This window comes from Denticeps clupeoides, chromosome 3, assembly GCF_900700375.1.
Source record: "Denticeps clupeoides chromosome 3, fDenClu1.1, whole genome shotgun sequence".
Taxonomy (NCBI): Eukaryota; Metazoa; Chordata; class Actinopteri; order Clupeiformes; family Denticipitidae; genus Denticeps; species Denticeps clupeoides.
In genome coordinates, this window is record NC_041709.1 from 22,141,058 (window position 1) to 22,153,763 (window position 12,706).

Consider the following 12,706-nt stretch of genomic DNA (forward strand, 5'->3'; position numbering starts at 1 on the left):
AAGTGTATCGTATATGTAAATGTGGTGTGTGTGAATGGAATAGAAGTAGCACATTATCATCTAGTGACTGCTGGAGCAGTGGGCATTTTACGGTTAGTATAAGAGGAGACTTGCGTTTTCAAAAAGTGTATATGGGTGGTGCGCTACACTCACATACACTTGTACCTTGCTGAACGGCACCTGAGTGTCACCTTACCAAATCCTGTATTCAAACCTGCAATTTTACTGTCACAAGATAATTTGACTGCTGGGCTGCCGCTGCCTCCTTACTGTCCATGTAAGTTGCTCTGGATAAGGCTGTCTTTTAAATGTAGATGTAAATAAATTGTGCTGGTTTCTTCACCATATGATCAATGTTTCAAAAAACTGGATTTGTTATAGATCTTTGACAATGTTTCGCCCTTCCATTCTGGAGGGCTGAAAACATACAGCACGGGCCAAAAGTTTGAACACACATAATCCTTCAATGTGATTTCTTTATTTTCATGACCATTTACGTTGGTAGATTCTCACTGAAGGCATCAGAACTATGAATGAACACATGTGGAGTTATGTACTTAACAAAAAAGGTGAAATAACTGAAAACATGTTTTATATTCTAGTTTCTTCAAAATAGCCGCCCTTGGCTCTGATTACTGCTTGGCATTCTCTCGATGAGCTTCAAGTGGTCATCACCTGAAATGCTTTTCCAACAGTCTTGAAGGAGTTCCCAGAGGTGTTTAGCACTTGTTGGCCCCTTTGCCTTCACTCTGCAGTCCAGCACAGATACATATGATCAATCAACTTTCTGAGTCCTCTCCCTAAAGAGAAGGGCCATAGCTTAGTTGTTGTAACTACAGCCCAGCCTTTGTCCCAGCACAATTCAAGACCTCTGGTTGGTCTTTAATGAAAGCAAAGCCATGCTCTTTAGTGCTCTTTAATGCATTTCACTGTCCATCACTCGAGCAGAAGACTTACATCTGTGTTACACATTTAGGTGCCACTGAGCAAAGCTCCGTCCCGACACCCTGCTCCCCGGGTGCCTGTCATGGCTACCCACAGCTCACCAAGGGAGAAGGTTAAATACATTTCGTTGTGTCACTGTGTGCTGTGCTGCAGTGTATGACAATCACATTCACTTCACATTCTTTCAAATGTTCAATAAGATTGGTGACCTGAACCCTCTCTTATTTTCTTAGTTTAACAGTTTCTTAACTATTTCTGCAGCGTTGCAGAGCTTTATATTATACAAGCCCCTGAATAGCATGTGGGTTCTGCAGGCGTAGCGTGCTGTACAACACTGTGTTCATGTGATCTCGACGTCTACACACTTTTGTGGTCCTGTTAAATGCAGGCTCAAAAACGAGCAACAGAACACTCACAACAAATTTAATTTAATAGGTGTTATGCCGTATTTTTATATTTGTAATGCATGGACAAATTGCATGCCCAGGTGCTTCATTTTGTTCCCCTTAGGCAATGAGTCAATGAGTCATATAAAATCTAATAAAATGTACATTTCCGCTTTTTTTTTTTATAGAGAGCCAATCCCCACGTTCCTTCCACGCGTCTGAATATCCACAATAGGCTCAATATCGGCCAGGCGGCTTTATTAAATAACCCCGAGCCTCATTTTTCGATCACGCTGCCTGTTAGCATGTGACGGAGGCGCCCTGCCAATTTGGTAGCCGGGGAAGGTGATGCTGACTGGCTGCGGCCGCCCCCCACCCGGCTCGACCCACGCCTCCTCCCGCGGAACCCGGGTCCGCCCCAGGCCCGACCCGGCCCGACCCACGCCTCCTCCCGCAGAACCCACTCCACTCCGCGCAGCCGGCTCCTCGATGGCGGAAGAGACCTTGCTGGACTCCAACGGGAAGATATCATGGGTGAGTGCGGGGGGCTTTTTAATAAAGTTTTCCTTTATAAAAAAAAAAAAAAAAAAGAGAGAGAAGAAAATAGACAAAAATGAGATTTGAATGCACGTTTTGAGGCAGTTTAAGTATGTGGGTTTTTTTTTTTTTTTTTTTTTTTACCATTTTCTGTATTTCTTTTCTGACTGCTTCATGCGCAGAACAGCGAACGTATTTTCTTTTTGGCCAGACGAATTCGAGAACAAATTCTCTGAACTGATACACACCACATGCCAGTTCCACATCGCAGGTTCTTTCACTTTTGTGTTTACAGTTCAGACAGGTCCTGCAATATTTTGGTCAAGTAAGACCATAAGAATGAATCTTTCTTCATCAGGCGATTAGTTCTGTACATTCCACGGAAGTTCGGGTCGAGCTATGGCCTGTAGATCACATTAATCTCCTTAGTTCCTTCATTGCTTATGGAGCAGAGAAAGCCACGATGAAAATGCAAATGCAAATTGCACCCATGCATAATAACACTGGAAGCATTTTTAATCAAAATATGGGCAGTGCATTGTAAGTTGATTTTGGCTTCAACAATTACTTTCCAGTTTTGACATTTGTGGTCGTGAATTGTGCTCCTATTGGTCAGTTAGCAGCTGATGACTATTGTCTTTCGGGAAGATGAAAGGCAGGCTCCTATACAAAAACCTTGACGCATGTGGTTGTTAACAGGACAGCCGAATTGTTGAGACGACTGCAACGCAGTTGTAAAGTTCTGTGAGAGAGCAGGATATTTTAGGAAAACTCATTTTATTTGCTGCCCCCTCAGCACCTGACCAAGTCCTTGTTGGCTGTGGCGTTGCTCTCTTCTTTCGGCAGCTCCTTGCTGTACGGCTACAACCTCGCTGTCGTCAACTCCCCTGCAGAGGTAAGTCTGTACGGAAAAGAAAAGTTGGGTTCAGGACTCGTGGACAGAGAGTCTAAATGTTTAAAACACAAACGATAACTATGAAAAGTGAAACGCTGTTTGGAGATCTGCTACAAGAGCAGGTGTGAACAGAATAGAACAACAGAGCAATGGAGACTTTTTGTCTCTTTCGCTAGACACATAATGTCATTGTTGAAGGGAGATAATGAAATGAAGATTGTATTGTGTTTGTCTATATAGATATATGACTTGACAGAGAGAGAGAGAGCCTGTGTGCTATAGTTAAAACATCCACCTCCGGCCTCTCCGGCCATCCAGACAGGCAATAACAGTCCTGGAGAAAATGCTTACGCTCCCCAAGCACCGTGTTCACGTTGGTGTTAATTTGCAGTAATGTGGAGAATGTCTGTGTTAATTGGCTCTGCATCCGTGCCAGCGGGTCACGGGATCTGAAGAGTCAGGAGACACCCTCACGGCAACAGAATGTGTTCGGCTCCGCCCGGTCCTGCTGCAAATGTATTAGCAATGGAATATCCCCGATGTCCCTTGGGCAGTGAAGGATTTCATCACATATTTAAAATAATTGAATCCATGCCATGACAATACCATGATGATATGGCTGGTTGTTGGTTGGAGATAAGGGGTCACATGTGCAGAGAGAACACGAAAATAATTTATTTAATGCTAGGCACAGTCTGTTTGAACGATTCTTTTTTTATATTAAGTATGTAATCTGTTCAATAACAATTTATTCTAAAATAAAATTTGAACACATACTATAAAATGTTCTCATATTGGCTGGCGTTTGAAGCAAACTATGGTACTGTTATGTCTTTTTCTGTTTAAAGCCCAACGTCACTTAGTCTAGTGAATTTTAAGGGCTTCTCATTACTGCCGAAGTCACGTGGTGATATATCCTTGTAGTCAGATGGCCAGATAACAGGTCCTTCCCAGTAATTGTGTTAAGCGTTGCCTTTCAAGATGCCTTGTGTACACTTTGCTTAGTTTAGCTAGCTGGCAAATGAAATTTGTCCAATAGCATGCTGTACTAAATCAAAGGCCGCTGAAATAAGGTGACCTAGCCTTAAACTAGCTGTAAACTTTTCTGCATTTTTTTCGTATGCTTTCGAGTTTGGTCTAAAATGAACCTGTTTCAACCTGTGCAAACAATGATCTGTCCTGCTCTTTAATATTTTCTTTGCAACAGTACATTAAACAGTTCTACAACCAGACTATGCTGCTGCGTACTGGAATGGGAGTGGATGAACAGACCCTCACAGTCATGTACTCTGTTACCGTGTCCATCTTTGCTATTGGGGGGCTGCTGGGCTCTCTCATGGTGGGAGTGCTTGTCACTAAATTTGGAAGGTAAAGTCATCCTTTTCTTTTGTTTTTCTGGAAAGGATTAACATGATTTTTTTTATGGAAAGCAGTACATTTCACAGGATTATTTTATATATATATATATATATATATCTATATATATATATATATATATATATATATATATATATATATATATATATATATATATAGAGAGAGAGAGAGAGAGAGAGAGAGAGAGAGAGAGAGAGAGAGAGAGAGAGAGTGAGAGAGAGAGAGAGAGAGAGAGAGACAATTGAAAATGCACAATTGAAAACGGAAAGCTCCTGGAGTACAGCCTTATGTCTTGAGGGTTAGCTGGTTCACAACAAAGTTACTGGTCACTTCCAGACTGTCCATAAATCAACCATACCTGCCCCCCTTTTACTGCCTGTGAAGGTATGCTGTGGTATCTTGCACCAAGCGTTCAGTATTTAACCCTGTAAATTGTGAAGTTTTGCCTTTGTGACTGGTTGTTCCATAACAGGTTCAAACCCTGAGCAAAACACTTAACCCTGAGTGTCTCCAGGGGGACTGTCCCTGTAACTTCTGTTTGAAAGTCACTCAGGATCAGGACGTCTGATAAATGCTGTAAATGTAAATACCATTCATTTGGCACTGCCACCAGGGACTACCATTTCTATAAAGAAGCAATCAAAGAAGCAATGATATATCAGACCAGGTCACCTTCTGATGCTTACATTCGGACCACTGTAATGTCAAATGTTAGTGGATATAATGTCATGTTGTGTTGCCTCATTCAAATTCTGTGGTATAATTTGGTTGGTTTGGTAATGTAGTGCATTTTAAATTCACCTTGAAACAAGATGACCTGCAAGGACGACTGGCACTGCTATTTAGTAGAGGTGGGGCAAAACGATAAGTTATAATATAACTGAAGCCAATGGACGTTTGATGGCGTGGTGCTTGAGTGGGACAGCCTAGCTTCCATGGGGCTTACAGTCTCCGTAATCCATACACTACAGAGTGCCAGAGCACCAGTAGGTATTTCTATGCGATTTTTCGATTTTTGCAGGGTGGTGTGCAGACAGTGGCCTCTACTGACCATCTGCTCTTTACAGGTAGTGCTAACGTTCCCTCAGGATTGTTACGAGGCCGGGCGGACTGTGGCAATCACTGCCCGTTTGGGAAGCTGACAGTGTCTAGCCAGCCATTGCTCAAACGATTTTTATGCATCCCACTACTTAGAGGTTGGTTACGCTGTCAGATTTGCAGCTGGTGCTAGAAAGGATTCACTCAGGTGCCTCTGAAATTGCTGTCATAGAAGACAGCGCTTTTGCTGGCCTTGGCGATTGGGTGACCGGGTGAACGTGCCCATTAGCATGGCGACATTAAAGCCCAGCCTTGCTTAGAAACTTATGTTGTTGTCATATTTGAGGGGGGTGACAGCAGGCTCTGTTGCACATGCTGTGTTGAGCAGTGATGCTAGCACAGAGTCAGGGCATGTAGCATGTGGCATACAGTGAACCACTTAACCATTGCCAGCTTTGCAACCGACAGGGACGGTTATTGCCTGACAGTTGTAGCCCAACACCATTGGGCTTATCTGGTTGCATTAGTCCAATCTGGGAATACATTGATCACCACTGGTCTTCCAGGAAGCCTGTTGGAGGGCGGAGTCTGTACAAAACAAAGTTACTGTAATCAGACCGTACACAGCATCTTGTATTTGAGCTCTGTTTTTACATTTTATGGGAAAATGTAAATACAGCACCACAATATACATAGCATATAATCGTGTCGTGACCCATGCATCATGATAATATGTTATAGTGAAGTACTATTTAGTGACTGTATTTATTAAAAGTGATAGGTTGGCCTTGTAACATGTTGGCCTTGTAACATGATTATTTTGAGTAGTGGAAGTGATTTTTCAGCTGCTTCCCTGATGTTTGTAGGAAAGGGACGCTGGTGAAAAGTACCTCGCTGGTGTTTGTAGGAGGAGCGCTGATGGGCTTCAGCAGATTATGTGGTTCACCGGAGATGCTCATCATTGGACGCTTCATCACTGGGATTCACTCAGGTTTGCCATTACTGACCAGTTAAATAATTTTTGGAGAACTATGCTTTTCCCCCAATGAGATGAAGACTGCCACGGGGTCGTAATGTTTTGGTGGCGCACAGGGGCAGGTAGGTGGGTGGCGGCACCACAGGGGGATACAATGGACAGGCATAGTCATCTGGGTGGTGGTAGCCTAGTGGGTAACACACTTGCCTATGAACCAGAAGACCCAGGTTCAAATCCAACTTACTACCATTGTGTCCCTGAGCAAGATACTTAACCCTGAGGGTCTCCAGGGGGGGACTGTCCCTGTAACTGTTGATTGTAAGTCGCTCGTGATAAGGGCGTCTGATAAATGTAAATGTAGTCAGGGAGCAAGCATTGGACAACAGTGTGGGCAGTCCTGCAGAATAAAAAGTTTTAAAAAGCTCAGGAACCACCATTATACAGAGTGATTCTTGTTTTGTATCTTCTGCTTACTCTCCTCAGGGATTTCTCTCAGTGTGGTTCCCATGTACCTGGGGGAAATTGCACCTAAGAATGTGCGGGGCTTCCTGTGTTTAATGCCAAGCATCTTCATCTGCATTGGAGTCTTCTGTGCACAGATCTTGGGTCTTCATGAGCTCCTGGGGAAGGTATGCTTTGAATGTTGTGCTGAGTGACCACTTGTTGAACTTCACTATCGGAGAAGTGGTTTCAGGTTCAAATTCCAAACCGTAAAGGTGCCACTGAGGTCCCCTTGAGCAAGGTACCGTCCCCATACACCACTCCCCGGTTACATTTAATGGCTGCCAACTGCTCACCAAGGGTGATGGGTTAAATGCAGAGGACACATTTTGTTGTGCTGTGCTGAGTGTGCTGTGTACAATGACTTTACTTTCAATGAGTCTGTATGAAGCCTGTGAACATGATGAGGATATGGATGGGCAAGTAGGAAATGAGTCTGGGATTAGTAGACCAATTCCATGTTTCAATCCATCTCATATGGCTGTACATTTTGTAGTGCTTGGACAAATACGGTCCTAACATGTTCTTCTCTGCTCACAGGAAGAGCACTGGCCTCTGTTCTTCTCTTTAGTGGTGGTGCCTACGTTCGTCCAGCTGATGCTGCTGCCCTGGTTTCCAGAGAGCCCACGATACCTACTGATAGAGAAACGAAACGTCCACGCCACAATCTCAGGTGAGATGCAATGAAGACTTTAGTCTTGCACAGAGGGGTGTGATATTTTCATTTAGCTAATAACATAGAAAGCAAATTACTGTACTTGCTGTATATTAATGTAATTAAACATTCATTCGCTTTGACTCCTCACTTCCAAAAAGGCTCATGCATATAATTCATGCCTTCTTTCATTTCATATTCAGGCATAATTCAGGCAGTTGTCTTGAGGGGAATAATTCCCTGGCCGGCTCCTGCTCTGTGGCAATTAGGCCTGAGAGGCATGATCAGAACAGCTTCACTACAAAGGCCTGTCAGTCTCTATCAGCTACCACAAGAACATAAAAGAACAGCCAGCAGGGGCTCATGTTGAGCCGTACGAGAGGGCAGGGGTAGCAACCACTTTAGCAGGAGAAAATGACACTGATTTACGTATTTTGTCATGAATTTGTCAACTTTTTGGGTGCTGCCACTGTTTAGTGATGCCACAGAAAAGTAGGAACACCAAAAAAATAATTTGCAGGCTCAGTTCACTGGCCGCTGAACTGATGCAAACACTGATCACCCCTTTTTTTTGCTGGCGTCACTGCACTGGCAGCACTGAAGTGGTTCCGCAAAAGGGGGAACATCCAGTCAGAGGTGGAGGAGATGCAGGAGGAGCAGCGCTTGCTGTCCTCTGTGCATACGGTGACGGTGACTGAGCTGCTGAGGGATCGGAGTGTTCGCTGGCAGGTGCTGTCAGTCATGGTGATCAACGCCGGCATGCAGCTTTCCGGCATCGATGCGGTGAGAGCTGAGCATTTCAGATTCATCTCGATTGTTAGGGAGGGTCAGAGCTCTGAACAATTTAAGGTTGTCCTTAGTCCATAACACACCTTGTCAAACAACCTGTTCAGGAAGAGCAATGTCTGTACAGTACAGACACACCTTCTCATTAAATGTGTTTTCTTAATTTTCATGACCATTTACATTGGTAGATTCTCACTGAAGGCATCAAAACTATGAATGAACACATGTGGAGTTATGTACTTAACAAAAAGTGGAGACCTGGCCTCCACAGTCACCGGACCTGAACCCAATCCAGATGGTTTGGGGTGATCTGGACCGCAGAGTGAAGGCAAAGGGGCCAACAAGTGCTAAACACCTCTGGGAACTCCTTGGAAAAGCATTTCAGGTGACGACCTCTTGAAGCTCATCAAGAGAATGCCAAGAGTGTGCAAAGCAGTAATCAGAGCAAAGGGCGGCTATTTTGAAGAAACTAGAATATAAAACATGTTTTCAGTTTTTTCACCTTTTTTTGTTAAGTACATAACTCCACATGTGTTCATTCATAGTTTTGATGCCTTCAGTGAGAATCTACCAATGTAAATGGTGATGAAAATAAAGAAAACACATTGAATAAGAAGGTGTGTCCAAACCTTTGGCCTGTACTGTATATGATTCTGTGTTTTTATGTGGCTGTTTTCACCTTATGACTGCATGACTACTTATCCAACTCAACTTTTAGAGTTGTGGTATTCATAGCCTCGATGCTAGTAGACCAGTAGCAAGATGTATTCACTGATGGAAACTTTAAAGCATTTTAATTCGCTCTTATTTGCCATAAATGTATTTAAATACTGTGTTGTGCCCATTAACTGGATTTGATTTGTAACTCCATCTCCTCTAGATCTGGTTCTATACCAATGATATCTTTGAGAATGCTGGGATTGCTCACCCCCAAATTCAGTACACCACTGTGGGCACTGGAGCCATTGAGGTCATTGCTGGATTAATTGGGGTGAGGAATCGCTTACCCACTGTTGTTCACTGGTGAAAGGGTTACTTACAAGATTTTCAATATACAGATTTCAGTTTTTCATATTCTGACTATTTTATATATAACAGTATTTCCTAGTCCTGGAGAACCACCTATATCAGAACAGTTTCACTCCAGCTTTCTTTTTAGTAAATGTGGTAGGTTGCAAGTTGTGCAACCTTCTGCTTGGTGCTTCTCCATGGCATTGTTTGTGGAGAACACAGTATACATACAGTATAGCACAAGTAAACATACTTCTAACATACTTCTATTTTTATTCTACAGACAGGGGAAAATCGCCATGATTACTTTACCTTGTCAGGAAACTGAATCAATTAGTTGGAAATTCTGTTGTCAAATGAGTCATCTTATATATAATATAATATAATATTTAATTCTAAATAATGAATTCATCAAACTTTCCTTAGTGTTTTACCATTGAGAAACTGGGCAGAAGACCTCTGATGGTTGGTGGATTCAGCTTCATGGGGATATGTTGTGCAGGCATCACAATCTCCTTAATACTGCAGGTATGTTTTTGTTTGTTTCATTATATATGTATACTTTTATTGACTTTTTCCAGCCATTTTTATCTGTTTAAGCTTTAAATGAAGGTACAGAGTTGTAACTGCTTTTCCTCTGTAGGCTCATGTGCCTTTTATGCATTATGTGGGTGTGGCCTGTGTGGTGGGAATCATTGCTGGCTTTTGCATAGGACCAGGTAGGAACCTTCAGGAACCTGTAGAACCAGTTTTAATAGTTTTTCAGTTTTTCAGTCTGTACAGAAAATATGCAACAGTATAATGATCAGGGCATAAACAAATGTATTTATTTAAAAAGCATCTCTACATAGTAGTTATCACCAGTCATGTCCCTGGGAAAAAGACAGACTTGCTTCCTTGTGATCCTGACCCTAGATAAGTTGGTTTCAAAATGGAACGGAACCTCGTTCAACATTCACAGTTCCAAACATTGAGACGCTTCTGGTCAAACAGAACTTAACAATCAGCAAATGGTGTCACCTAGTGGTATATTACAGAGCATAGAGTTCATAGCAGGCAGATCTCAAAGAAAACCTTGCACTGTCTTTAACCGCACCGCTTTTTTTTTTTACCAATGTTTATTAGTCAATGTTTTATTTAATGTCTATGTTTATGTCTATTTAAGCATATTTTTTCTTATTTGATTTTTTAACGTAGCTGGTGTGCCTTTCCTGATGACTGGGGAGCTGTTCACACAGTCTCACCGGCCTGCGGCCTTCATTGTGGGAGGCTCACTCAACTGGTTGTCCAACTTCACTGTTGGCTTCGTTTTTCCCTTCCTCCAGGTAAGAGAAATGCCATTCTGTCTTCTTGTACAGATCTTAGCATTCACTCCACCATGCCAGCATTATGAAAAACATACTCATCGTGTATTTGCCAGATTATGCAGAATAATACACTGTATTTTGAAGTATTGGCATTGTTTTGTCTTTTTGATGATCAAGTTACAGCCACTATTTAGAGGTCAATAGGAAAATGAACACGTTCTACGTGCTGATCTATATAATGTGATTCCATCATATCATGGCACTATTTGAAAGGGGCACATGATGAATTTGACACGAGACCCTGTTTCTGTCCTTGTGACTTGTGCTTAAACCAGTAACTGTGCCCCACCCCCCTGCAGATGTCAGCAGGAGCATTCTGCTACCTAGTCTTCTTCAGTGTCTGTGTGGCGGTGGCAGCCTACGTTTACTTCATCATCCCCGAGACCAAGAACAAGACCTTTGTGGAAATCACCCAGATGTTCTCCTCTAAAGAGACTGCAATGGAGTTCCATGCATTGGGCAGCTCTGACCCCATCACCAAGAAGAATGGCTATGGCTCTCTGGAAGACAGAGATGTCAAAGTGGAGAAGTAGAAATCTTGAGGTAGAAGTTGGTCTGATGTGACTATATGGAGCCATTGATTGTATTAGGTGAGGACCTTGTCTGTTTCTCTGTTATTTCACCCCTGAGGCAGAAAACACCCAACATCATGTGCTTGCGCATGGGTAGCATATGGTAGTGAATGAGAACATCTTACTAGTTTTATAAGAATGTATGTGAGGAGTTGTAGTATTTTTCATAGCACTAGTATAATGTTAATCAATTTGTATTTATTTTAGTATTTGAAATTTGTTTAAAATATTTTAAACAAATGACACGATAACAGTAGATTATGGATGCTGACAAATGGTGCAAAGTGAAACTGGGATATATTGTTGGATATATAAAATATTTAAAAAAGCCATGGTTTCTCGAAATTTTTTAATTCTGTAATTTCAGTCTGTTTATATACAGTGAGTGAACCAGAAATAAACATAAGCTTGCTTGTTATTTATTCCATTTTTACAGTACAATACCTGTTTGAGGCATGTGTGTATCTTTGGGTCAGACTCACCAAGTGAAATAAATTAAATGTTTCCAGTGAAAGTCTTATTTTGACTTCAGGGACAACTTTATACTTGAGGGTTAATGTTGTTCACTTGTACATGCTTCTCCTCTGCCTAAAGGAACACTTGAACATGGCTAGTAACACAGCCATTATGTAGGCCATCAAACAACACAATATGTATACATGGGTGACTTAATCTCATTTATGGTTGAAAAATATCATTTTCGGTAGGTAAAACTGAATAAAACATCTGTCTAAATGTCATGCAATGTGAATTAAAGTATTGTTAAATTCATGTGTTTGAATGACTGTTTACTTGAAGTAAAATGCAAACAGACCAGAAGTGGAATGAGTAGTACATGTGTGCTGGACTATGTTGGACATCACCCATTTCAATTAGCAAAAAAATTGTCATTCATCATTAGTTTACAGGAACAGTCCCCCTGGAGACACCTGGTTAGTGGTAGGGCAGTGGTGGCCTAGCGTCTGCCTTGTCTACCTTGGCCCCTGGCCTGTGGAAATTCATGAAGTGGGGTTATGTAGCTTGACCAGTGATGGAGCGAATTCATAATCACATAATGCAATCTAAAACTACATTTTAGTCTATGATAATATCGTTCCTGATCTGTTTACACTAGAGAGTTTCTTTGATTTAAAGGCAATGCAAACAGATATAAAGGCCTTTCAGGCTGATTTAAAGGGTGGGACCGGGAACTTCATTAACAGAAGCTTTTGGGGCAGCCTATTCACACAAACTTCCGCTAAAATCTCCTGTTGATTGTAGCATATGGATAGTGATTGATGGGCATCACTTCTGAATGACCGCTTGCACTCTTAATACTAGTAGAAACTCTGTGACGGCCTGGAGCAGGTACTGTCATGGCACCTGATAATGGAGTCCTGATCAATCCAAGCTGAAAACAGGGATTGGCCAGGACTCCATTAGAACGGGCAGTGGTGCATTAATGTGGAGAGACTGTCCTTACCTTCTGTTAAGTGTTGTGTTCTTCTGATGAAGTAGTCACGCGCCTTAGGGTTGTTTTCCGTTCCTGTATTGTTTTCCTCGTGTGTCAGTGGTTATGGTCATTATTATTTCTGACAATAAAAAGCAAAACAAGCCATGAAACACGGCGCTGCTTACTTTTTACACTGGTTACTGTAATCATTACTGTATTACATCATTA

General features: G+C 42.0%; 1 protein-coding gene across 1 annotated transcript; it reads left to right on the forward strand.

Moving 5' to 3' along the window:
* The first annotated feature begins 1,763 nt into the window (after positions 1 to 1,763).
* On the forward strand, positions 1,764 to 11,817 carry slc2a15b (solute carrier family 2 member 15b). The gene is made up of 12 exons (XM_028972941.1): positions 1,764 to 1,865; positions 2,665 to 2,763; positions 3,971 to 4,131; positions 6,045 to 6,169; positions 6,638 to 6,783; positions 7,196 to 7,328; positions 7,906 to 8,093; positions 8,977 to 9,087; positions 9,534 to 9,635; positions 9,751 to 9,826; positions 10,305 to 10,432; positions 10,774 to 11,817. Exons 1-12 carry the CDS (start codon positions 1,821 to 1,823, stop codon positions 11,005 to 11,007), a joined length of 1,548 nt encoding a protein of 515 aa, XP_028828774.1. The 5' UTR covers positions 1,764 to 1,820; the 3' UTR covers positions 11,008 to 11,817.
* The last annotated feature ends 889 nt before the right edge of the window (positions 11,818 to 12,706 follow it).